Consider the following 25,792-nt stretch of genomic DNA (forward strand, 5'->3'; position numbering starts at 1 on the left):
GCTGAAGAGCATCGACATGTCCATGGAAAGCAGCCAGTAAGGTGGGAGTCATGCCATCCTCATCCGCAGTGTTCAGGTCCATCCTTGTGGCCTCCTTCAAAAGGTCCAAGTATCCATCAATCGCTGCTTTGTGGTACCGAGACATCTCTTAAAATAAAAAAACTGAGAAAATCAAAACAAATCTGAAAGGCAAGATTTAAAATGCTTCTTATATGCTTTTGTGCATATTGAAGGAAATCCTTTTCTTATAATACACACAATAAAACTTCAAATAACATCTGGTCTCAATTAAATGTAGGATTCCTTTTATCAGTCTGGTGTTGCTGCACGTTTTGAAAATGTAATGTTAGTCTCAATTAAAAGGCTGTTTACATTCATACTTTATCTGGTTGCAAATGCAATAATGTAACTGACTTTTTTACCTTTACCGCAATTCACATTTACCAACTGCCATGGCAGCACAAGGAAATATTAAGAGCCTGTTTGGCTGTCAAGTATGCACTTCAGAAATCAGGAGGATCAGCAGGACTGCACTTTTAAACTAGTCTGAGAGATATGTTATTTTAGAACTGTTTTTGTATTCAGGTAAATGTCATTACTTGATATTGATTTTCCATCTTTACAAGGCAAAAGTATTTTCAAAATTTAAAATGTACACAAAAAACAAAACAAATGCCCAGGCTATTATTCATGGTTTTATGGTAATAAACAGTGACTTCTGCAAAGGGATACTTTAGCTAGTGTTAAATATGTTTGGGGGAAACCACAACTGAATTTTACTTAAGTTCATCTCTAAAGGTTAAAAAGAATACTACTTGACTTTTTAAACTTCATATAAATAGTGCAGAATCTCAGAACAGTTTCACAAACTACCTAACATTTATGAACAAACCAGTGCTGTGACCACACTTCATAATGAAGTTCTCAGTGCTGATCTGGAAGTGTGTGAGAGGGAACTGTGCAGCTGACAGCACTGATCTGGACTTTGCTTTTGTTTTATGGCCCTGAGTTGTTGAAATGTTGCCGCCCAGTGATCACTTTGTTTGCTCGGGTTTGCAGTCTTTGTTCCTGACGGAGGACGGGAGGAAAAGTGAGAGAAAGTGACAGATTTGTTTTGATTTTCTCAGTTTTTTTTCTTTTAAGAGATGTCTCGGTACCACAAAGCAGCGATTGATGGATACTTGGACCTTTTGAAGGAGGCCACAAGAAAGGACCTGAACACTGCGGATGAGGATGGCATGACTCCCACCTTACTGGCTGCTTTCCATGGACATGTCGATGCTCTTCAGCTCATATGCAGCAGAGAGTAAGCGCATTACACTCCCTTTTGTCACTTATTCTTTATCTCACATAAAATCTATTCACACTAAAATAATCTTCATGTGTTCTATCTCCTTGTACCTCAGAGCTCTGAAACTTATTGAAATGTTTCATTTCCCCACAGCTTGTCTGTTGGAACACTAAGGCAGAAAAATACACATATTTTGATGATTATTCAACAGTAATATTTCATGTCTAACACCTTAAAACTGATCTTATGTTTTATAGTAATTCATACTTGATGTAACTTTTGCCAGCTTGTCTTTGTGTTCTCATGTCATTTCTTACAATACTGTGAGCTAAAACGTCACTCCACTCTTTTAGACTGTGCTCTCATCTGAGCTGGGCCAAATATTCAATCAACAAAAACAAAAGAGCCTTTTATCTGTCCCCACAAACCCCCACCTTCGCCCTTCATTCAGCACACCAGAAAACAGGCTGAATTGTAGCACAAAAGTCTCACTGAAAAATCAAATGTAGGAAAGACGTTTGGTAGGGTCTAATGGGTCTCACCTACGTGGCTAGGATTATCTAAAACATTTCCGCTTTGCTCATCAGCAGCAGGAGTTTGGATTTATGACAAGTTGTTGCAGTAATACAGCAATCAAGACTTTTATGGCTGTGACAAAGAGGCACAGCACTGGAGGACTTTAAATCTTAATAAATTACCAATTATCCACAGCTATGTTATCTCACATATAAAAAGGAAAAGTTTGACATTTCTCAAAATACATTTATCTGCTTTCTCCAGAGTCAGATTGTTCAATTATGTATGGTTAGCATGTACAATACAGAGGCAGAGGCTAGCTCCTTAGCTTAGAATAAAGGTTTGAAACCATACACCAGCTAGTCTGGCTCTATAGAAAACAAAATCCACCCCGGCCAGACCTCCAAAGCTCACAAGTTTAAATTTTATATCCCGTGAATCTAAAAAGTGCATCAAAAAATACACTCAGTTGTATCATTTAACCAGCAGAGCCTCTGGGAAGTTGCTACCCTCTTCCAGGAAATAGACTGGCCCCATAGCCGTGATCATATTTTTATTTAACACTTAATTTTTTACATGGATGAAATAACTCAGATGTACCCATAGAGTGTATAAAACATGGATGTAGTGACGTCACTCACAGGATTCTGAAGCAGAGTTTGAAGCCCAAGAATGGCGGTCGTCATATTGAAAATGCGGACTCACCACGCTCAACCACGCCCCTGATTATATTATGCAAAACATATTTCCTAATAATCCTCCAAATCGATGAGTTAAAATGATTTCACCTCCCATTCATTGGTCAAAGCACCCCATATACTGTGGCTACAGTCCTTGTTGCTGGTTCAGCTCCTGACCACGACCCTTTGCTGCATGTCGTCCCTCTCTTTCTACTCCCCACATTTCCTCTCTCTCTTTAGCTATCCTTTCTTAAAAAGGCAAAAAGTTTCAACCTGTGTCATCACAAGCCAAAAGCTTTTCACATGAGCTTTGAATCCTTATCCAATGAAAATCTATGTTCATGACTTTTTATTAGAAAGTTATTCATATAATCCAATCTCTCTCTCTTGTGTCTTACAGAGGAGACCCCAACAGGAGTGACATCTGGGGAAACACACCTTTGCACCTCGCTGCAGCAAACGGCCACATGCACATCCTCAGCTTCCTTGTCAACTTTGGCGCCAATCTTTTTGCTCAGGATAATGAATACCACACAGCCATGGACGTAGCTGCCTCTCGTGACCGCATGGACTGTGTGCGCTTCCTGGACTCTGCTGCCTCCAAGCAGACAAACCAAAATCCAAAGAAGGTCGCCAATCTGAAGAAGGAGGCGGTCAAAGAAGCAGAGAAGCGAGTGAAACTCTGCGAGAAGGTGCAAAAGAAGCACCAGAGTAAGATGGATAAAATGCAGCGTGAAGCAGATAATACTGGGTCTGTGTCAATGGCTAGCATGGCATCAGGATTCTCAAACGGTGGCACCATCAACAGTGTCAATGAGCAGTTCTCTAAGCTGATTGCTGTTGAAAAGTCCGGCTCTCTTACAGCCAGGGTTAAAGGCACACTGCAGAAGAGGCTGGGGAAGAAAGAGAAAGGCACACTGCAGAGATCAGGAGCGGATGGAAATGTTATTTTCCTCAAACAGGAGGGTGGAGCCTCTGACAAGCCAGAGTTTCTTGATGTCTTCAATGAGCAAGAAGAGAACATGTTTGATGACGAAGGAACAGCAGGTTTCGGAGATTATGACGACGATGAAGAACCAGGCCATGTCAAACAGTCTATCTTCAACCGACCTGGTCTTGGAGGTCTGATTTTCATGAAGAAGATGGGGCTGGAGTCAGACGACATCCCTGGTGGGACCAATGAAAGTCTCGGCTACCTGGTTCAGAACGAGTTATTTGAGGCTGAGGAAGACGCTGGTGGCTTTGAGGAGACTGGTGATGCTGATCTGCCATGGGATCAGGAAGATCTGGGACTGGATGATGATGAAGATGAGGAAACCTCTCCCCTTGATGTATTCTTGTCAGCCATCTCCTTGCCAGAGTTTGCCCTTGCATTCAACAGAGAGCACCTGGATCTGGAGGCGCTGATGCTCTGCTCTGATGAAGACCTGAAGGGCATTCGCATCCAGCTGGGACCTAGGAAGAAGATCTTGGAGGCTGCTGCACGAAGAAAGAACGCATTGGAGGTTCCTGGTATCATGAAGGACAGCTGCTTGTGATCTAAACATGAACAAAGATTGATAATCCTGCTTAAAATTTAAACATATAGGTTGATTCTCTTTTTTAAAAAAATATGATTTTGCTAATTCTTTCTCTGCTAATGATTACCACAATTGGATGTGATCCAACCTGTACTTATATTCATAGATGGAATAGGACTCTGCTTTGCTCTGTTTATGCTACAACTGATCACAAAATGAGTTGAAGTGGCAAAATATCAACAACAGACTCTATAAATCCGGTTGAAACGGGATGGGAAGAATAGAATTTAGAGAAAATAAAAAATAAAATCTGTGATCATTGATTTGGTTTTTAAATTTTAAAATTAGAGTGTACATAAAAGAAAAGAACTGATGGTAGCAGGGTCATTTGCTGATGTGCTGTTGTATGTTTATTTAAGATTATTTTGACTGTTTACAACATAATTGTGAAATAAATGAATAATATCTGTTTGTGTGTATGTGAGTACTTGAATTTCTGACATTGTGGAGACATTAGTCTGGTCATACAGTCACAAATGGGGTCCTGCCTTCAGTGGCGGACAAAGTACACGTCTTCATTACTTAAGTCAAAGTGTAGATCCTCCGGGTCAAACATTACTCTGTTCCTTCAGATTATTACTGGAGTTAAAGTACTGGAGTACTTGCTTTTAAAAATACTTAAGTATTCAAAGTACTTTTTAGAATATCTCAAAACGTATTTTCACAAAGCCTGAGTGCAGTCAAGAATGCATGGGTGTACATTCTGCTACGTTATGTTTACCTAGAAAACATTATTTCATATTAAAAAAGTATACCATGAAATATAAACAGTGACTTAGTTACTACAAGCACAGACTAGTGTAAAACGTTCATGTGGAATAAAGCACGTTTGTTAGCTACTGACCTTGACATGCTTTCTCAGGTTAGGTGGTGATGTTTTGTAGGCTGTGATGAATTTTGTGTTGTAAACAGATCAGAGGTTTACAACAATACAAATCATTCTTTATTTCAAAAACCTCAAACATGGGCTTAAAATATGGCCTGGGTTCGGCTACACCATTGAGACAAACCAAATACCAGTACACGAACAGTTTACGGTATTTGGGATCTGATTTCAGAGAAGAAAATTCATCAGCTGACTTCAGAGCATAAATAGTGAGTAACTAGAGCATTGATAGAAATGTAGTGGATTCAATAGTATGACATTTGTCCTTCAAATATAGTGGAGTAAAGTAATGAGTTCCCCAAAAAATAATACTCAAGTAAAGTATGGATACTCAAAAAATTTAAATAAGTACAGTACTCAAGTAAATGTACTTTGTTACGGTGCGACACTGCCTGCCTTACATGTGAGGACAAAGAGCTCCAGCTCGCTAAACCATTACATTTTGAAAACAGACGTGCAGTAGTTGGCAGGAAAAAAATTGTACTAGTAAATGTGTCAAAATATCTGGAGGAGATTGACCACATCACTTTAAGAAGAAATAATTGTTGGTAAGAAACCATAACATTGTCATATACCTTATGAAAGGTATATGACAATGTTACAGGTGAGATACAAAAATAAGAACAAACGCTTATCTTAACCTTCAATATAATCAGCGGTGGACATTAACAAAGTACATTTTACTTGAGTACTGTACTTAAGTACATTTTTTGAGTATCTGTACTTTACTTGAGTATTATTTTTGGGGGAAACCTATTACTTTTACTCCACTACATTCAGAAGACAATTATTGTAATTTTTACTCCACTACATTTCTATCAGTGCTCTAGTTACTCACTACTTTTGCTCTGAAGTCAGCTCATGAATGTCGTTTGCTTTTCTGAAATCTGATCCCAAAGACAGTAAAATGTGTTTGTGTAGTTCTGTTTGTCTCAGTGATTTAGCCATACCTGTATATCGTGTGTCCACGGACACGAACGTGGAACAAACACGAAAGCGTGTTGAGCTACGTAACATTTGTTTCATTCCAGATGAACATTTTAAACTAAATTGTCTGTACTTGGAGTAACTTAGTTGCTGTTTATATTCCATGGTATAGTTTTTAGAGATTTTCAAATAATGGTTTCTAAATAAACAGAATGTAACAGAATGTACTCCTATGTATTCTTGAATGCACTTGAAAATATAACGTTTTGAGATTTTTTAAGTAGTACTTTGAATACTTAAGTATTTTTGAAAACAAGTACCTCAGTACTTTAACCGAAGTAATTATTTGACAGAGCAAATTTCACTTGAATTGGAGTAATATTTGACCTGGAGTATCTATACTTTGACTTAAGTAATGAAGCTGTGTACTTTGTCCACCACTGAATATAATTACTCCAATTCAATTTATTGAAACCGTCGTGACAGCACAAACGAACCCGGAAGTCCTCAGCAGCGACGTCTCTTCGTTCGTGCCGCAGAGGTGGGCGGGGCTTCCGGTGAGGGGCGTCATTAAATGCTTCTCGTTACGGTTTGACGCTGAACTGTATGTGGGAGAGCGTGTTCTGCACCGTATTGGTCACGATTATGTCAAGCAGGTAATTATGTTTCACTGGTACAACTCCCGGGTCTTTAATCTCGCATGTCTGTAGGTGTTCACCTGAAACGACTGATGAGTGTAGGTCGATAGAAAGCAGCCGAGCCGTTACTCTGGAGGTAAGCCCCATTAGTGCTAATGGACAATCTCAGATCGTCTCTCCGCCTTGCGATTGTTTACAAACGTCACTCTCAAATTATGAGCTTATATGAGCTAATTTACCTAAACTGCTTGACTGTTTTACATTCAGATCGTTAATGTTACCTGTAGTGAGCAAGCATGTACTGTGTACGTCAGTATAGTAATAATGTTCTCTGTTTTGCCTACCCTTCCTCCTCCTCCTCCTCCTCGTCCTTCTCTCACCAGGGTTGCCTAACAAAGCTAATAATGGCTGAAATAATTGCCGTCAACGCCGGTTTGCCCTCTCCGTCCACTATCAACGTCACCTTCCCGGTTCCGGAGGACACCAACACCCCCGCCGCAGCCCCTCCTGCAGCCTCCCTGAGCAGCGACGACTACCTGTTTGTGGAGTCCAGGCACCCCAACACCGTCCTGCAGGGCCTCAACAGCCTGCGGCTCAACAACGCCTTCTGTGATGTGACCCTGTGCTGCGGAGGACAGGAGTTCCCCTGCCATCGCATAGTGCTGGCCTCTTTTAGCTCTTACTTTCAGGTAGACATCACACATCAATGCCAGGGACTTGCTCGAAAGCTTGAATACCACACAGACCTCTCTGAAATGTGTGTTTTCCTCCTATCATCTCCTCAGGCGATGTTTTCCACTGACCTGATAGAGTCCAAACAGGAGCGGGTTGCCATCAATGGAGTTGAGCCTCAGATGATTGGCATGCTGGTGAGCTATGCCTACACATCAGAGGTCTACATCTCTAAAGCAAATGTGCAGGTAAAGTATCACATCTTGTTTTCCCTCCTCCGCTGCCCCCCTTTCTTTTGACACATCATCATGTGTGCTGAAACATACTTCATCTCTATCAGGCTCTGCTGGCAGCCGCCAACCTGCTGGACGTGATGGCGGTGCGGGAGGCCTGTTGTCGATTCATGGAGCGTCAGATGGACGAGATGAACTGTGTGGGGATTCACTGCTTTGCCGAGGCTCACTCCTGTAAGAGGCTGGAGAACAGCAGCATGAGCTACATTCTGGAGCACTTCAGCAGTGTTTACCAGCAGGTGAGACACTGATGGGGCCTTATATTACCAGATTACATCCAATATGTTTGTGCAGCAGTCAAATGCTGGCAAATATTTTTAGAAAAATATAAAACAGTTAATTAACAAAAAGTTTCCAGAACCTCCAAAAAGCTCAGTTCCGAAGCGATGTAATATTGGCGTCCCAGTGTGTGATTTCACATTGCATCATCGCTACCTTCCTCTATGCCTCTGTACGTTAAACATTTCATATGAGGCGTAATGGGCGTAAATATCCCGCCTTGAAATGGCAACATGTATGAGCCTATCATATCTTAATACCATTAGATCACCTGAACAGTCAGTGGTCGTCTTCAAATACGCATAGATCTTTAAATTCTCCCTGGCTGGGGCGCTGGTGGCCTAGTGGTCAAAGCGCCCCACATACAGAGGCTATAGTCCTCGTCGTAGAGGTCGCCGGTTTGACTCCCGGCCACGACCATGTCTTCCCCCCTCTCAGCTCCCCACATTTCCTATCTCTCTTCAGCTATTCTATCATAAAGGCACAAAAAGCCCCTGAAAAAAATTATTTGGTTTTATTTGGGACAGACTTTTAATGGAGACAGGTTTTTAAAATGTTCACATACTTTTTCATTTTGAGCCAAAACCTTTGGACAAACGTGGGAAAATAATGTTTTGTTTCAAACTAGCAATAACATTGACCTGTATACACAATTAGTTAACGAATAACGTATTCCTTATATCAATTGAGAAGTTTCGTGCTGCTGCTCCTGCAGTCAGCCTGATGGCATTCAGTTTCCTCTGTTTTCCCTGTGTTACTATGACAATCTGTAAATGTAAACCGGGGTGTTTGAGTGAAGGTTTAGATATTGAGCGCTTTACTGCACAGACAGCCAGATGTACAAAGGCTTATCTTTCAGCCACAACAGGCCAGTAGAAGGGACCAGGCAGTTAATTGGGACCTGCTTTTAGTTGAAGTTTTATATTAATTATGGTGTTATCTGGATAAGAATCAGCACAGATGTTCAGATTGAGCTGATTCTGATCAATTGTTCCATTTGAATTACTTTTATTTATTTGTCTGTTTAAAAAAAAAAAAAAAAAAAAAAAAAGTTTTTAATCACCAAAGAATCCAGACGATTATTTCGTGACTCAATTTCTCAATTGTATTTTTTACAGTGTGGTTGTATGCAAAAAATTACAAAAAAAATCAAAAGGTCAAACAAGATGTAGGGCGTGGGGTGTTTTTCTATTTCTAAAAAACTAAAGAAGAGAGGTTCATAATAAAAGATTTTTGGAAAAATGGTTTATATATGGTCAACATCATTTTTTGTTCCGGCACTTGAATAAACACCTAAAAATTCAAACGTTTAACAACCAAACACCTACAGTTTCATACATTTCATCAGCATCAGTGCACTCAGCTCAACATGCAGTTAACTAATCCAGACGAGCTGCGCGGTGTCAGCAAATGTACAAAGGAAGAACTAATTTTTAATACGGTCATCAAGTTCATACAGCGCTGCCTCTTCACGTGCAGCTAGTAAATACCTCTCCAGGAGAGCTGAAGCAGGCAGTGTTGTTTCATGTGTTAAAGGGGATTAACAAAGATAATCCACCTTCCTGTCAGCATTCATACCAGTGATTACCCCTGTGGATGCAAATGCTGCATTCACATGTCCCTCAGATGACTCTGTGTCCCTGTTGGGAAGTTGTTCCTCCTGCTTTGTGTTGAGGCTTTAAGTCAGGAAAAAACATTGACATTATGTAGATGATGTTTTTTTTGCTCAGTGTTTTATACAGTCTACTAACAGCTGTTTCAAGTGTTTATGCTTATTGCAAGCTTGTTTCACCACTTCACTGCCATAAACAGCTAATTATTCCTTTACCTGACTGGTTCTGAATATTATTCTAGTTTATGTAAGTTATTCTTGATGGAGAGCAGCTACCAAATATACAAATATTAAATAAATGAAAGGAATAAAAGCTGATTAAAAACAATACGTTTTGAAAAATTCATGTAAAAAAAAATCTAAATTTGACCTTTTAAAAAAAACGTTTTTACACATATTGGCCATGTTTTAATGAAATATGACATCAATGTTGCACATTTCTTTGCATCTATTTTAAGTTGCTGTTCTGACATGCGGCGACAATTATGTGAAGTTTCCTGGAACTGTGGTTTCCAATCATTCTGACACACAATGAAAGCCGCGTTTGGATAGCAGGTTAATCAAGTTGTCATTTACTCTTCATTCTCTTAGTTTGTTTGTTTGTTTGTTTGTTTTGTTTTCCCATCAGGAGGAGTTTCTGTCCCTGTGTGTGGACAAGCTGACTGAAATACTTGCCAGTGACCATCTTAATGTACTCAAAGAGGAGGTGGTGTTTGAGGCGGCCATGCTGTGGCTGAATAAGTGTTCCTCTCGAAAACAGAGCTTTGAAAAGGTGAGATTCTCCTCTCACTCTTTCTTCTGTCTGCGTACTGTTAGAGATGTGTTGCCTGCAGACACAGTCACATGATAGTGTCCACAGTTCTCTCTCTCAGTTTTAAATATGATACCCCCTAACACACTCCAGAGATGTGCACGTGTTTGGGGCTGACAGTGCAGCGAAATAGAGCCCTTAACTTGGCAGCTGTTAGTGTTAATGACTTTCATAAATCACTGCCTGGTAACAAATACTTTGGACTGTAAAAAGGACTGCTCTTTTTTCAGTTGTGTTAATTTGCAAGCTAATCCAAACTTCTCTTCTTGGTTTAAACATTTTTTAATGCTTCTGTATTTCAAAGAATTTAAGAATATAACTTCAAAAGATTATAAATTACTGATTTGCTTCCTTCCCTCTGTTCTTTGAAGGTCCTCGAACACATCCGGCTGCCTCTGATCAGCCCTTACTACCTCCACGATGTGATTGAGTCCCTGGATGTGGTGAAAGAGAACCAGGGCTGCCAAAGGCTGATCTCTGAGGCCAAGGACTATCTGCTGCTAAAGGACCGCCGTGGAGAACTCTACTGCCCAAGAGCGAGGCCTCGCAGGTCCACAGGTGAACACAGACCCACCTTTACATTAACTGTGACAGTCAGTCCAAAATAGAGGCTGCGTCTTTTTCTTGTCTTTGTCAATCTAATCTAAAAAATTCTAGTTTTTTTTCATTATTATTGAAACATTTCAATCCGTATCTCTGAGAGCTGCTCAGTCATTCATTTTAATCATTTATATTTTACATCAAATGATTTGTTTGAACTAAAATTTTAAGTTTCAGTATTTCAATGTTGAGCACTTGCTGGTTTTCTCCATCTTCTGTGGGGAAAAAAAAAGAAACCACTTATCTTTAGACAGATTTGGACAAAACAAGACGTCTGAATGAGCAAAAATAAAGAAATGAAGCCATATTTTGATTGGCAAAGGAAATTACCTTCAGTTCAGCCCTACACAATGCTGCGTTATATCTACCATGTCCAATATGCTTCGGCTCTCACCTCCTTCATTCTTCCCCACTTGTTTCCATGGCAACAGGGACAGCTGAAGTGATTGTGACAGTCGGCGGGGAGGATGACAAGGTGGTGCTGCGCAGCGTCGAGAGCTTCGACCCTGTGACGAATCAGTGGAAGAATCTGGCGTGCCTTCCCTTCGCTGTGAGCAAACATGGGCTGGTCGTGTCTGGTGAGGAGACGCTGACACTCAGATTAAAAGTGACAGGATAATTATTCCATGTCCTAAACATGTTCAACAGCCATCCTCTCCCACTTCTTCTGCCTCTCTGTAGACTCCACTCTGTACCTGGCGGGAGGAGAATTTCCTGATGGCTCAGCCAGCAGAGAGATGTGGCGCTACGACCCCTGCTTTGACTCCTGGTTCGAGATGGCTCCAATGAATGTAGCTCGCTCTGAGTTAGGTGAGGCTTTGTCTCAAAGATGTGTTCAGGAACTCCGTCATGATTAGTACCGTATTATCTTGAATATAAGGTGAGGTACTTTTCCTTGACAGAAATCTGAAAAAAGTGGGATCATCTTATATTTGGGGTAGATTTCTTTGAAGCGAGGGTACTTCTCATGACTAAGACCAGGTGTCACTCATCGCTACGATGCCAGGAGGATGAAAGAAGATGAGACACTGTGATTGGAAAAAAGTAGCACGATAGTAGGACAAGTTAACCGTCAACTAAGTAGGAGTTAGGATGACTTTTTAAGAAAACAGCAATCCAGTGGGGACGTTTAAACACTGTGAAATAGCCAAGAAATGCTGTGCCACAGAGATCGTCCAAAAATGACAACCACATTAAGATTGATTCTTTTATTTAAAAGGAATAAAAAACAACAACTAGCTTGTTTTATTCAGCGTGTCTGTTTTATTATTATTTTCAATTTATATTGTTTTCTCAATAAAAAACAAGATTAGGTCAAAAAGGTTCCTTTATCCTGGATTAGTCATTTATTTGTTTTATCCCTCATTATAATGTGGTGACACATCTTCTCCTAAAAATGTCACAATTCACTTTAGTTAACTCCTTTTAAAAAAACAACGAAAAACCAACAATAACTCTTAGCAATGGACGTTCAATAAGACACTTTGTCCAGCTGTGGAAGGAATGAAAGAGTTGAGATTCAGTGACTTCACCTCCTCTCCTTGACCCTCTCTTCAGGGCTGGTGATGCTGGACGGCTTCGTATATGCGGTTGGAGGTTGGGAGGGCCGCTCTCGTCTGGACTCAGTGGAGTGCTACAACCCTCACACCAACTCCTGGCAGTTCACAGAATCTGTAAAAATGGCTGTCACAAGTCCTGCCGTGGTCGCTTTGGATGGGCTGCTCTATGTTACAGGTAGGAAACGGGAGCGACACATGTACAGGGAATGCGTCTGTATTGAAAATGTAGATTCTGAAGAAGTTCTCTTTTGTGAAGGGGGTGCAGTTTTAGAGGATGGAGACGGCACAGACCTCGCTCAGGTGTACAATCCTAAAACATCTGTATGGACGGAAGTCGCCCCCATGCAGATTGCTCGCTCCGGTTCGGCTGCCTGTACACTCAAAGGAAAGCTGTATGTCATCGGTATGTAACACAACACAATACACACTTATCCACAAATGCAGCAGCAACTCTAACCGTTAACTGTCGTGCTGGTTTGTTCTCCCAGGTGGATGGCACGCCTCAACAGAGAACACTGATAAAGTTGAATGTTACAATCCCAAGACCAACCTCTGGACCATGTGTGCCCCCATGAAGGAGCGACGCTACCGGCCAGGTGTTGCTGTGGTGGATGGAAAGATCTACGTCTTAGGGGGGGAGGAAGGCTGGGACAGGTGAGAGGCTAATCTAGGAAGACTGCATGAAACACTTGCATGTTAAAGGAAAGATTTTCTAATCCCAGCTAAAACCCCTCTAGCAGCCCAGGAACTATTTAAAGAACTTACTTGCATGTCCAAAGTTGATAGCAGGGTCTTAGTGTAGTTCTTCTCACCCTATTTCCTTTCACTCAAAAGGTTCCATGACACAAAGAGGAATCTGCAAAGTTTTGTTCCTGATTCAGGACAGACACATTGACAACCTTTCCTGTTCTCCAGTGTTTTATATAATTTTGCAGCTGTTTAATGCCATGACTGTCTCAATGCAGGTATCATGACACCATAGAGAGGTACTGCGAAGAGACGGACACGTGGGAGATTGTTGGGGAGATGCCCACCAGTCGCAGCTGGCTCAGCTGTGTGTCTCTCCAGCTAAGGAAAGACATCTGTATGACCAGCTGTCCTGACACGCCGAATGAAAACTGAGCCAGAGTGTAAAGGGTGAAGTCTTTATGGTTATTTGTTCCCTCATTAGGGGACCGCACGTTCCAACGCTCAGAGCTGTGGAGAACAGCAAACTGCAGAGGGAAGCCTTGGTTTGGCACAACAGTGTTTGAGCTGTTACTGGTGACAAAGGGGAGACTGTTCTTAATTGGTGACTGCTCATGGAGGCTCACTCACTTCTTCCCTCACACGGTGACAAGGGAAGCTCAAGTGATGGATTCATTGACAGGCCGATTGAGGACTCAGGCTGAAGTTTCTCTCTGTAAGATGTGAACATGTTTTGGGTTTTGTTTTAATGTCCAAGCCTCTCAAGTCTGTGAACACCCTCCCCGCCATCATATTGTATTTTTGTATCAGTTATTCTGTTATATATTTATCGGGGTGTGACTATCTGTGACTGAACTTTTAAAATGTCATCACAAACATTTCACTCATCAAAAGATGCCCTGTGGGCTAAAGAATCTCATTGTGAATATATTGTGAAAAAGAGATGTCTTACATGTGCAGTGTTTATTTTATATTTAACTTTAAAAGTCCTGAATGATTGTAACTACCTGTAACATGCTTATTATATTTTTGTATTGTAGTGTGCATCATGCATTTTAGTGATTTTTAGATGGAGGTAGGTTCTAATAAAGATGTTTAATTATGTAATGTAAATGCAGGTGGTTCTCTTTTATCTGAATGTAATAAGCCTGAAAACAAGACAAACTTAATTCACTGGCAAAAAAAATTAAATTCATGAAAGAATTTGAGAAAGCCTGCAGCACCTCAAATACTTTTGTACTCCTATATTATTATTTTGTTGTGTACATGAAAGATATTCTTTGTATTATTTTACACCTAAAAAACTATTCATACCCACAGTGCAAAACTTAAAAAAGGAAAACAAATGATAATCAAAGTCACAAGGTTACTCTTTAAAAATCTTGATGAAATGATGAGTGACTTTATTTAAAAAGTAGTTCCATAGACTGTATAATAAGCAGTTCTCAAAACCAGGGTCCAAGGGTGCTACACAGTCAGAAGAACTTTTGTTATGGAGACAAGTCAGTTGCAAGGCACCTTAGTTGTCAATTTTACTGAGAAATATTAATTTAGACACATTTTTTATGGTTAATATTGAATTACATAATAATTTTAATATGTTTCTCCCAGCTGTTTCCACTTATCAGTGGCGTCAAACTCATTTCAGTTCAGGGGCCACATACAGCCAAGTTGATCAGAAGTGGGGTGGACCAGTAAAATCCTATCATGATAACCTATAAATAATGACAACTCTAAATTTTCCCCTTTGTTTCAGTGCAAAAAAAAGTATAGGTACATTCTGAAAATGTTCACATATAATGAACTATCTTTCTACAAAAACAGCTTGTTGTATTTTTTGCAATGATGAGTCTCATAATGGGCCGAATATTTTACTCTTTAAGCCTTGAAGCCTGCTGCCAAAACACCAAACACACAGGTTACCCAGTCACCTGATGCAGTGTAATGTTTACTGCAAAAGAACAGATAGATTATAATAATGAACAAGGTAAAGTTGATTATTTTGGACCCCTCCGCTCCAGCATGAATAGTTTGCTTCCAGACATTGTTGTATGCAGGGGTGTAGTGCTAGTGTTAGTAGTTAGTGGATCATCTTATAGTGCGCTAAAAAGTCTTTATGAATCTCAACCAGATTATGCAAACATCAAGTCATCTAATTTCTCACTCCCGGAAAAAAGCGCTGTTCAGGTGCGCTCAGTCAGCATTATGATTTTATGCGACCCCCAGAGGACAAATTTAAATAGTAGTTACTTTTATTAAAAATTGCAGTTAATGTCTTCTCGGTAATTTTTTCACTTTGCAAATTCATTCCGTAGGCCGGATTGGAACCTCTGGCGTGCCGGTTTTGGCCCGCGGGCTGCATGTTTGACACCTCTGATTATCGCTCTGTATTGAGTTGCCGATGAAGTTATCATCTTGACAGCCTAAACTATCTTCGGTCGTTCCTAGCGTCGAAATGCATTGTGGGTAATACGTCAGCCAGCCGCCATATCTGTCTGAAGGAGAGAGTCAGGAGGAGTCATGAGAGGAATCCGGTCTCTGAACAATATCCCAGTGAGTCTGATGTTTTCTCTGTTTATTCTGAGCTGTTTCACCGACACATACAAACTGTGTTCGTGGTTAGTTTTCAAACTGCTCCTATATTCAAACCGCAATCAGCTTCAGTTAGCCTACCGGCTAGTTAGCATGCTAGGTAGCTAGCTAATGCAGGTTTCTGAAATGTTGGGGCTCCTTGTCTGGGTTTAAGAATCACCTGAATCACATGTTAAGAGCGGGACGTATCTGCTTGGATAGCTTGTTTTGTTGTCAGTCAGATTGATCGATTGTGTAGCTTCTTGTGTATCTCTGCTCAGCTAGATGCAACCTGAAGGTCATCTCCGGGTTGGTGTTTCTACAATATCTGGCTCGACTTGTCTCAAAGAAACAACCCAGACTCCTTTTTTGTCTACGCCAATGACCAAGTGACATTCAGATATTTTCTCACACATTGTCGCAGTGTCTCAAGGCTGTGTCGATAGGACATGTTCAGTGTGTTTGTTGTCTGATCTTGCCCGGGTCAGTTCAGGACACTGCAGCCCTTCCTCACACTGCTTAATGACAGTGAGTGTCAGCTGTTCGATTTACCATATATGGACATGATTGTTGACGTATACAAGTCCAGGTCAACAAGAATATGAATCAAATCTTAATTTTAATTAATTTGAAATGAGTCTATGAAACGTAATCAAATCAGAGGTGTTGTTTTGAACTACTAACAGAGTAATTTGAAGCATGGGTTTTTGTTTTTGACTTTTATTACATTTTTCCGGTCGCCAGACATGCCAGGCATCAGGTACGTTGACTTGTTGAGTGTTGTTATCAGCTGATACTGTCCCTGTTGTCAGATACTTATATGGCAAATGATTTGACTCTCTCAGCAGCAGACACATGTTGCTTCATATCAAATTATTACGGCAAGCTAGTGAGCCGACTGAAAGATCTTTTGTTTATGGAAGAAAATGCATATTGTATCAGAAAAGAAAGCCAGAAAACACCTCTTTCCCATGTACAGAACAAAATAACCAAGAGGTATAACTTCCACGGAGGGCGCTGAAATCAACACAAACGGATCACCTCACAGGAAGTCTTAACAGTGTTTACTGATCTTTTTATGACATAATTTGGGTCAAGATGGGTTCATTGACAACAAGAATAAAAGGGAAGCCACATAAATTACTAGCCTTGATTGATAGGACAGCTGAAGAGAGACAGGGAATGTTAGGAGTAGAGAGTGAGTGAGGCCAGCAGCAAAAGGTCGTGGCTGTGGGTCTGACCAGCGAATACAGCATTCCCCATACATCCCTTGTCCATTATTTTCCATATTGGTCATCTGGTTACCACTGAAACTCATTGATGGGTGTTATTCGTGAGGCTAGTTAGAATACAACAGGTGTCATGAATTAGAGGTCCTTTCTTACAGCAGCACTTAAAGGTTAGGTCAAGTATACAGTGAGTGCTTCAGCCTTTGACCACCACAGAGGAAGTTTAAGCTGAAGAGATCAGTTGTCTGATATTTGGTGTCTCCACTTCCAACAGAAACGTTGCTATGCAGCTGCCAGGAGGAGTGAAGCTCTTACTGAACCGCTCTCAAGCCGCAAGCCGACTACCGCTGGTGCGCCCCTCTCTCCCCAAAATGTCCAGGTATGTGCTGTTCTTCAGCTACAACCTGTTTACAGTGAGGCATGTTGATAAAAGCGATTCCACCAGAGCAATGTTTGTTCACAGTTCAATCTAAACAACTTTCTTTTTCAGGTGTCCAAGCTTCCAAACGGTCTGGTGATCGCTTCACTGGAGACCTACTCCCCGTTGTCCAGCGTTGGTGTGTTTGTGAAAGCTGGGAGTCGCTATGAGACGGTGGAAAACCAGGGTGTCTCTCATGTATTGCGACTGGCAGCTAACCTGGTAATTTCTATACGATTTGTTTACGTGTAATTCTGCCTGCAAATGATCTTTAATCTAGGGATGCACCAATAGGTTCTGCCACCGAAAGACTTTTATACCCGAAACAACACGTCCGAAAACAGAATGTTGTGATGACGCAAGCAAAAACTGTGCCCAGTATGCTGTAGTGGCTTGCTAAACACTAAACTAACTAACTATACACCTATAAGCCACTGAGGGGCTGCTTTATCGGGACTCAGTTGTTAGTCCTCCTCGTCAGGATGAATGAATGAAGTCCAATCTCCGTGCATTGACATCAGTGAAGTTTATTTTACATCGACATACAGTTAACGCTCAGCCGATCAATCCACACTTTCATCTACTACGAACTTGTAGAATAAAGGCATCAAGCTATTGTAGATGAGACGATGACAAATATAACAAACTTTAATCCATCCTTTAACATCTTAATTTAACATGAACACTGGTGCCTGATGTTGCAGTCAATTCTGACAAACAAAGAACATCTGACTTACACTGTGTGCTCTGCTTTGTAGACCAACAAGGAATCGTCTAGCTTCAAGCTCTGTCGCAGTGTGGAGGCTCTGGGGGCAGCCTGAGGTCAGTGAGGAAACTCTCTCTCTGGATGTGGCTGTAAATAATGAGAATATCTGAGTTACGGTAGCTAACTCACCTGATCCAAATGTGTTGTTTCATCTGCAGTGTGACATCATCAAGAGAGACGATGGTCTACAGTGCTGAATGTTTGAGGGATCACCTGTAAGTGTTGCCGTCGTTATGCATAGCCTTAATGTGATTCATCCTCATCTGATAGTTAATGTGTATTTCCATCATGTTTGACTTTGCTGTATCTTTGTTTGTGTGTGTGTCCAGAGATTCATTAATGGAGTCTCTGGTCAGTGTAACGGCAGCGCAGGACTTTCGGCCGTGGGAGGTGAGCGACCTGACGCCCCGAGTGAAGATTGACAAGGTTATTGCTCAGCAGTGTCCTCAAATAAGTGAGTACAAAGAGCAGCTATTACCTGAGCTATCTGCATTTTAACCAAGGGAAAGCTAATGACAAAATAAAGTAGTTATCACATTGATTCCATTGTACACGATTCTGCTTTATAGAGTCTTAGTTATTTTGTCCTCCCACAGGTGTAATTGAGAAGTTGCATGAAGCAGCGTACAAAAACGCCTTGTCCAACTCTCTGTATTGCCCTGACTTCATGGTTGGAAATGTCTCCTGTGATCAGGTATGATGTGTGTTTCTGATGCGCATGAAAGATAACATTCTTCTCTTTTATCATCACGTGTTAGTTTGTGTGTTGCTTTCACAGACCTGAACTCTTCCCTTTCCTCTCCTTGTAGCTGCAGTCATTTGTTGAAAACAACTTCACCACTGGCAGAATGGCTCTTGTAGGACTGGGTGAGTGTTCTTATAGTGCTGTTTAGTTGTGATGTAAGGATACACTCAACCCACGATTCGATTTGAATCCCCACTTTTGGTTCATGATACAATTCACTCACGATTCTCTAATGATTTTCAAGAAAACTGGATTGAACTCAAAATTTAAATAACTATTATTTTATTTCAATTCTCAGATATGAACAGTTGCAGTATGTTTTTTCACGTATACTTCTTTGTAAACAAAGTATTACTTTTTCATTTTTAAAGGTGATATATCATGCAAAATCAACTTTTTAATGGTTCTCTACCTGAAATATGTGTCCCTGGCATGTCTTCAAACCCCCTGAAAATGAAAAAAAGCCATTATGCCCCTGTTCTGATTTCTCCACCTTTCTGTAAATGTGTGCTGAAAAGATACGTCATAACACCATAAAGTTGTCTGTAATGGAAGTCAGAGCTCGGAGCTTGATCAGCCCATAGACCAGTCCCTCCAGGAAGTTGCGAATTCGCGATCGCAACTATCAACGCAAATTCAACCAATCAGCGCGATTTTTTTGGCGGCCCTGCAATTTTTTACAATCAGCGCAACTTTCCCGCAAATTTGACCAATTACCTCAATCTCAGCCCCTGTACGTCATCGGTTTGGTCATCAATTTGACTTCCTTGGAACATAAACGTAAATCCTCACTTGATCGGCACTTTTCAACAACAAAACACGCACAGAGAACGGGTGAAAAGAGGGGACAGCAGGCAGGACAAGTGACCATGACAACGTTATTATTTATAGATTGAGGGGATCAGTGTTAGCTTGGTAACCTACCTGCAGCAGGTGTGCTTTATGAACCAGCTCTCCTCACCTCCATGCATCTGTCTCATCTTCATTGATGATTTTTACCCCGGGTGTGCGTTAGTGACAAAGACACAACCGGGGGACGTCTGTTTACTATTTGATGTTTGACGTTGTTGCCGTGGTTACCGTAAAAAGCTCTGCATCTACAGCTTGATTTAATCCAGTTTGGTGATACATCAGACACATTCAGTAAGTTTTGATCAACTCCTTGTCATCAAAGATGCAGATTAATTTCAGAGTGCCGTTAACTGACTGTGCATCAGTTGCTGCGAGGTGCATTCAGGGACCGTCGTAAATGTGCAATACAGTCCTTTCATGGCATTTTTCTGTGAATCAAGAGAATCAAAATACAGTCAGTGGCCACATCAAGAATGGTTTCTAAAAGCAACTGTAATTTAGCATATTTACTTGCCCCTGAGATGTTATTGGGGGAAAAAAGCAAAAAAAAATAATCACAACTTTCACCGCAATTTTTTCAAAAAGCTGTTGCAAATTCAGGCTTTTTGGGCCGCAACAATCACAAAAAAATCCAGCGAAATCCTGGAGGGACTGATAGACTGTATAAAATACAACTCAACTCCTCCGTTTTTCATTACCTGCACACGTGTGCTAACAAGGAGCTTAGGAGGGAGGTATGCTAGTTGTAGGCTGTCTTAATAAACACAATGGTTTTACTCCCCACATCTGCAGATTTGAAGATCTAGTGGATAATTTTTATGTATCATGTATCCGTCAGGATCAGATTCTGTATCCAATTCAGAGAGTTAAAGTAAAGCGGGTCTGTGAGCAGCCGTGTATATTCAGCCAACATGTACACATTAGATCAACGTGCTGGAGAGCCGAGGCTACATCCATTTCCGGAGCGGGCTTGGTCAGAGGGCTCATTCTCATTTAAAGGCAGAGACACAGAAAACAGCCTGTTCTGAGCAGGGCTGAAAAAGAGGGGTTTACAGGCATGCCAAAATCTGATTTCGAAGTGTTTTTTTGAGCAATAAACTTTAAAGACATGTTTTGGGGACCTCTTAGACCAATATATTTTAATGAAAAAGAGCATAATATGTCACCTATCAGGTGTGTTGTATCTCAATTAAAACCACTGCACACTTTTTTCCGCAACTTGCAAAAAAACTGAAATCCCCATACAAAAATACATTGTTGGAAAATTTCAGAACAAATATAGAGAAATGGAAAGTGAACAATTTCCAAATGAAAGTATTAAATATTAAAACAAAATATGGTAAATCTCTTTAAATTAGGGATTTAAATATAAGTATTTACGGTGATGGATCCTTGGAAATGTTAACGATCAATTATCATTTAAATATTAAAAAATGTAAATGTTTTCCATGTCAAAAACAATGCCAAATGTTTTTTTTTCCCCCTAAATCAATATTTCTTTCACGACACAGTGTATATTACTGACGGTATAAAACAGCTACGGATCATATTGAAGTGTTCAAAATGTTAAACGCGCTGAATATCAACGTGAGGAGCAGGCTTATAGATAATCTCAGTGGACCCATGGTCATATGTGAAGACTCAGACTTTAACATGTGGATTTACTGCAACAGGACAACTCAACAGATTCATATTTTGGACTCGCAGTATCCAGTTTTTTCGTGCTTATTGAGAAAAATAAGTATGTAAACGCGGTAATGTGTCAGCCGGGAGCGCAACTGGGTCATAATCAGTCCAGTGGCTGATTTAAAAAAAGCGCTTGTGGAGACCTGTCACTCAGCTGCAGCCCCCAGCTGAGTGCTGTGTGCAGTCAGCTGATTCACATCAAAATATGCTTTAAACTTAAAACACCTCCACTTGAATGATGAGAGATCAGTGCAAGAGACAGGAAGTTGAACAAGTGGAGTGCAGATATCGCCTTCTACTGTTTGACAATAATATCCCGATACAAATTATGTTGAATTGATTTTAATCCACCTTTATTCATATCAATTTTTACCACTCACAGCTGCTCTTCGTTCTCATGAAACTTCCCTCATAAAGGCTTGACTTTTAGTAATGACACTATTGTTGGTGTTAAAAAAAGCTGTGTGTGCTTTTCATCGAGGCATTCAAGTGCCATTTGAAAATTTTAACACTTGGTTAAACTTTGCCTGCATTGAATAGAGTGACGCCACCTCGAGAAATTATAAAATGCTCCTATCCTTGATATCTCTTCTCCTCATGCTCTGTGCTTCACTTCAGCGGTACATTAATGTCAGTGTGTCTGATTTATCCCTCCAGGTGTAAAGCACTCTGTCCTCAGGCAGGTGGGGGAGGGGCTCCTCAGCACTCGCATTGGGGCTGGAGCTCCTGTGGCTAAGGCTGCGTACCGTGGAGGTAAAAACTCCAACTTCACACTCTTTCAGATTCATCACTCCCGGGTTGTTTTGGTGCTAATGTGTGTGTGTCTTCATGTGTAGGTGAGCTGCGGGTGCAGAACAACGACCAGCTGGTACACTCCCTGATCGCCAGCGAAAGTGGTGTGTCAGGTAGTGCAGAAGCAAACGCCTTTAGCGTGTTGCAGAGGATCTTGGGAGCTGGGCCACATGTAAAGAGGGGCTCCCACATCACCAGCAAACTGAGCCAGGGTATTGCTAAAGCTACCACACAGCCCTTTGATGTAAGTTTAAACCTACAAACGTAGAAAAAGAGCTGTTTTGGAATTTTAATCTGTAGAAAAGTTTGTTGAATTTGTTGCAACTGCAACAAATTTCTCTCTCTTGGCTGTCTTTCAGGCCACAGCTTTTAATGCCTCATACTCTGACTCCGGCCTGTTTGGTGTTTACACCATAGCACAAGCTTACTCTTCAGGAGAGGTAACAGCACCATCTACTTCATGGAAGATAAATGCACCAGCATCTTAAATAAACAAAGATGCCAGATTCACCACCTCACTGAGTTTCATGCTTGTCGTTGTCCTCTGCAGGTGATCCAAGCCGCCATCGCTCAAGTACGAGGTGTTGCTGAGGGAAATGTTTCAGAGACTGACGTCACCAGAGCCAAGTGAGCACACTGAGGAATGTTGGACAACACATGTGAAGCAGTTGTACAGATGGTTTATGAGAGGGTTTTGAATCTGGTCTGTGTCTGTCTGCGTAGGAACCAGGTGAAAGCAGAGTACCTGATGTCTTTAGAGAGCTCTGAAACTCTGTTGGAAGAGATCGGCGCTCAGGCTCTCATCACTGCAGCGTACCAGCTCCCTGACGCTGTTCTCCAGGCTGTAGATGCTGTCACCCTGGACGATGTGGTCAAGGTCAGTGTCTGTTCTGTACAGAACATTTTTCTACAGTGCAGTTTTTTGTCTGTTTCACTTCAGTGGTGCTGCGGGTTACATTTTCAAGGACAATCTACACCAGGCATGTCAAGTACGGCCCGGGGGTCAATAGCAGCCCAAGGTCCATTTATTTATGGCCCCAAGCTTAAATCGTTTTATTTATAGCCCAGAAATTAATCACCTTCTGAATAATCTGTACATTTGCAGTTTCTTTCAAGCGTACCAACAAAACTACAGTCAATCCAGAAACGTCTCAAAAAGCTTCATATGGACTACCTGTCTAAAGCCAAAGCACTGGGAATACTGCAAGACGGCAATAAAGAAGAAACACGAGAACTCTTAAAGTCGACGGTTTTTCAAATTAATGTTTTATCATGATGTGAAAATGCTCTTAATGAACACTACAAGTTCAGAAGACAAAAAGGGGACACAAGACAAGATCAAAATTATGAAATTGTGCAGAAAATGCAAAATTTGGTGCACAAAAATTGTTCAGAACTCTGGAAAAGAATTATTTTGTTCTTATAATGTTGCCTGCTGGTCAGAAAAGTCTTAAACAACATGAAAAAGAACTGTGATGAAATCCAGACCGTGATCCTGCCATAGGTAGATAATGAGACATTATTTTTTCCCACATTGCCCAACCCTAATGAAAAACATTCTCCTTCATAAAAAGATAACGTTAGCTAATGTTTACATGGCTTGTGGAGAACTGAGGACTTCCTAGTTACTGTTTTGTTGAGAAAAACAATTAAATAATTGTTATTAAAGAGATATTTCATATGTAACTTTTTTAATTTCTAAGTCTCAGTAGGAGCCACTGGCCCTGGGGTATTCTGACAACATCATATGTGGCCCTCTTTGAAAAAAGTTTGGACGCCAATGATCTATGCCTTAAAGGGATGTTTCAGTGTTTTGAAGTGGGGTTGTATGAGTTACATGTCACTAATAAGTGTCCTGGCCACAGCGGGTGTTGGTCAGCTCGGCCCCTTCAATGACAAACTGATGGGAGAAACAGCACGCAGGCTAGTGTACAGTTTTCAAGTCTGCCACGTAGTTTAGCTAATGTTGAGACTCTGACTCACACACTCATCTCAGTTTAAGTGTACATTCTACTGAGACATTTTTCAGCACTTTACTTTCCCGTCAAGAAGACTATTCATTTTGCACTATTTGCAGACGCAACACACATATGTGTTCTTCCGCCTGCAGCACACTGATCAGCTGTTCGGGTCTGCTGGCTTCAAAGAGACAATAATATAGAATCCATAACAAACCTTTAAGCTTAACACCTTTACATGATCTTGATGTTTTAGGCTCATGCTTACATTTTGTTCCGCTGCCCCCAAGTGGCAAAAAAATATAAATTGACACAGCTCACAGACATGACTTTTGAGATTTTGATTGGAAATATTATTTGCATGTTACTAGTCTTTGTTAAGATGAGCTTTGTCATCTGATGCTGAAAAATATAGCCAATACTGGAGTGCAAAAATCTACAGATCCTTTAGTTTACACTTCAGACTGGATCCAAAAGCCAAAGACGCCCCATGGGTTCCGAGTTAAAATTCCCATTTTTACAGCAAATTAAACATGTTTACAGCCAGGTGCATGAAACACTTTTCGATGTTTAGCTCATTTAACTGTACACATTGTATGAGGCGTGGATTTTTTTTTTATAACCCACCTGTTAAAGGGATATTTCAGTGTTTTTGAAGTGAGGTATGAGTTTTATGTCACTAGTAATTGTAGCAACCACAATGGATGCCGCTAACACAGTGCACCTCCATTGTCAGGCTTCAAACCTCTCCAGAAACCAATGGGTGACATCAGAAACATGAAGTTATATAGACAAAGATTATTAAAGCAGACCTTTGAGTGACAGCAAATAAAGCTGTACAGTGTTTCTTGAAGTTAACAACAAAAATAACTAACTGAGCAGTTAGAAAGTAGTTTGAAATTAAGTATTTTAATGACTGTTCTTTTCTTTACAGGCCGCGAAGAAATTTGTGGATGGCAATAAGACCATGGCAGCTAGTGGACACCTCATTAATACACCATATGTGGATGAATTATGAGAGAAATATTAAGAAAAAAAGTTATTTTAACTTGGGCATGCTGCTGTGTCTGGCTGCTTTAAAAAAAAAAAAAGGAAGAGGACCTCAAAGCCACAGCCTTCTGCAACAATTCATTTAATGTCTCCAATCATTTGCAGTCTGTCCTGCCATACTTGTAAGCACCAACTGGGAGCTGGAAAACCACAATGCAACTTCTTGTGTCCATTTAACTGTATATCTATGTAAATTAAAGAAATGACCGTGATAACAGCTGCTTATGGATTTAATTTGTATTCTTAATATTGTGTTTTAGAGGTGTAAGGTTAAAAAGTGGTTAAAAGTCTGCTCAAGCTGTAGGTATTTTTAGCATTGGAAAGGTATGGTTTCATGTAACAACCATTAGAGGGAGACAAAAACATATTGCATTTTGCTTTTTAATCTAGTGTTGGTGCTATATTTAGACTACACCAACCTTGTTTTTGCTTGTGGAATACGTACTGAGATTTGTACCCGAGTTTCAGCAGTAATACCAGTGAAATGCATATTAGTATTCTAAATATTAGTGTTATTATGACTGCTGAGAAGCATCTTAATGTTCCAGCTGGAGCTAACTTTAACTACTGTGGTTTCATAATCATGCATTAGAAATGATAAGATGACTTTGCATGTTATGTATTAACCTGGGTTGCTTGTATTTTTGGAATACAGTGGAGTAATAAAACAATAGTTCCCATGTGTAAATGCAGA

General features: G+C 40.6%; 3 protein-coding genes across 4 annotated transcripts; all 3 read left to right on the forward strand.

Moving 5' to 3' along the window:
* The first annotated feature begins 1,064 nt into the window (after positions 1–1,064).
* anks4b (ankyrin repeat and sterile alpha motif domain containing 4B) lies at positions 1,065–4,476 on the forward strand. Its single transcript, XM_034711914.1, has 2 exons — positions 1,065–1,306; positions 2,888–4,476. Exons 1-2 carry the CDS (start codon positions 1,146–1,148, stop codon positions 4,023–4,025), a joined length of 1,299 nt encoding a protein of 432 aa, XP_034567805.1. The 5' UTR covers positions 1,065–1,145; the 3' UTR covers positions 4,026–4,476.
* Positions 4,477–6,420: 1,944 nt separating this feature from the next.
* si:ch211-256e16.3 (kelch-like protein 20) lies at positions 6,421–14,260 on the forward strand. 2 transcript variants are annotated; one of them, XM_034711912.1, is made up of 12 exons: positions 6,421–6,536; positions 6,902–7,207; positions 7,304–7,438; positions 7,531–7,722; positions 10,003–10,146; positions 10,557–10,743; positions 11,217–11,363; positions 11,467–11,595; positions 12,343–12,519; positions 12,601–12,747; positions 12,833–12,998; positions 13,310–14,144. In XM_034711912.1, the coding sequence occupies exons 2-12, from the start codon at positions 6,923–6,925 to the stop codon at positions 13,464–13,466; spliced, it is 1,866 nt and encodes a 621-aa protein (XP_034567803.1). In that variant the 5' UTR covers positions 6,421–6,536; positions 6,902–6,922; the 3' UTR covers positions 13,467–14,144. The 2 variants fall into 2 exon arrangements, with proteins under 2 accessions (XP_034567803.1, XP_034567804.1); XM_034711913.1 differs by having other exon boundaries at positions 6,491–6,654; positions 13,310–14,260.
* Positions 14,261–15,451: 1,191 nt separating this feature from the next.
* On the forward strand, positions 15,452–25,315 carry LOC117831976 (cytochrome b-c1 complex subunit 2, mitochondrial). The gene is given in 15 exon segments (XM_034710904.1): positions 15,452–15,584; positions 17,106–17,210; positions 17,322–17,471; positions 18,008–18,053; positions 18,056–18,071; positions 18,174–18,230; positions 18,345–18,469; positions 18,612–18,709; positions 18,825–18,882; positions 21,956–22,051; positions 22,135–22,334; positions 22,450–22,530; positions 22,641–22,717; positions 22,814–22,967; positions 24,983–25,315. Coding segments are annotated over 15 exon segments (1,380 nt in total). The 5' UTR covers positions 15,452–15,551; the 3' UTR covers positions 25,067–25,315.
* Positions 25,316–25,792: the final 477 nt, after the last annotated feature.

The sequence above is a fragment of the Notolabrus celidotus genome, chromosome 20, assembly GCF_009762535.1.
Source record: "Notolabrus celidotus isolate fNotCel1 chromosome 20, fNotCel1.pri, whole genome shotgun sequence".
Taxonomy (NCBI): Eukaryota; Metazoa; Chordata; class Actinopteri; order Labriformes; family Labridae; genus Notolabrus; species Notolabrus celidotus.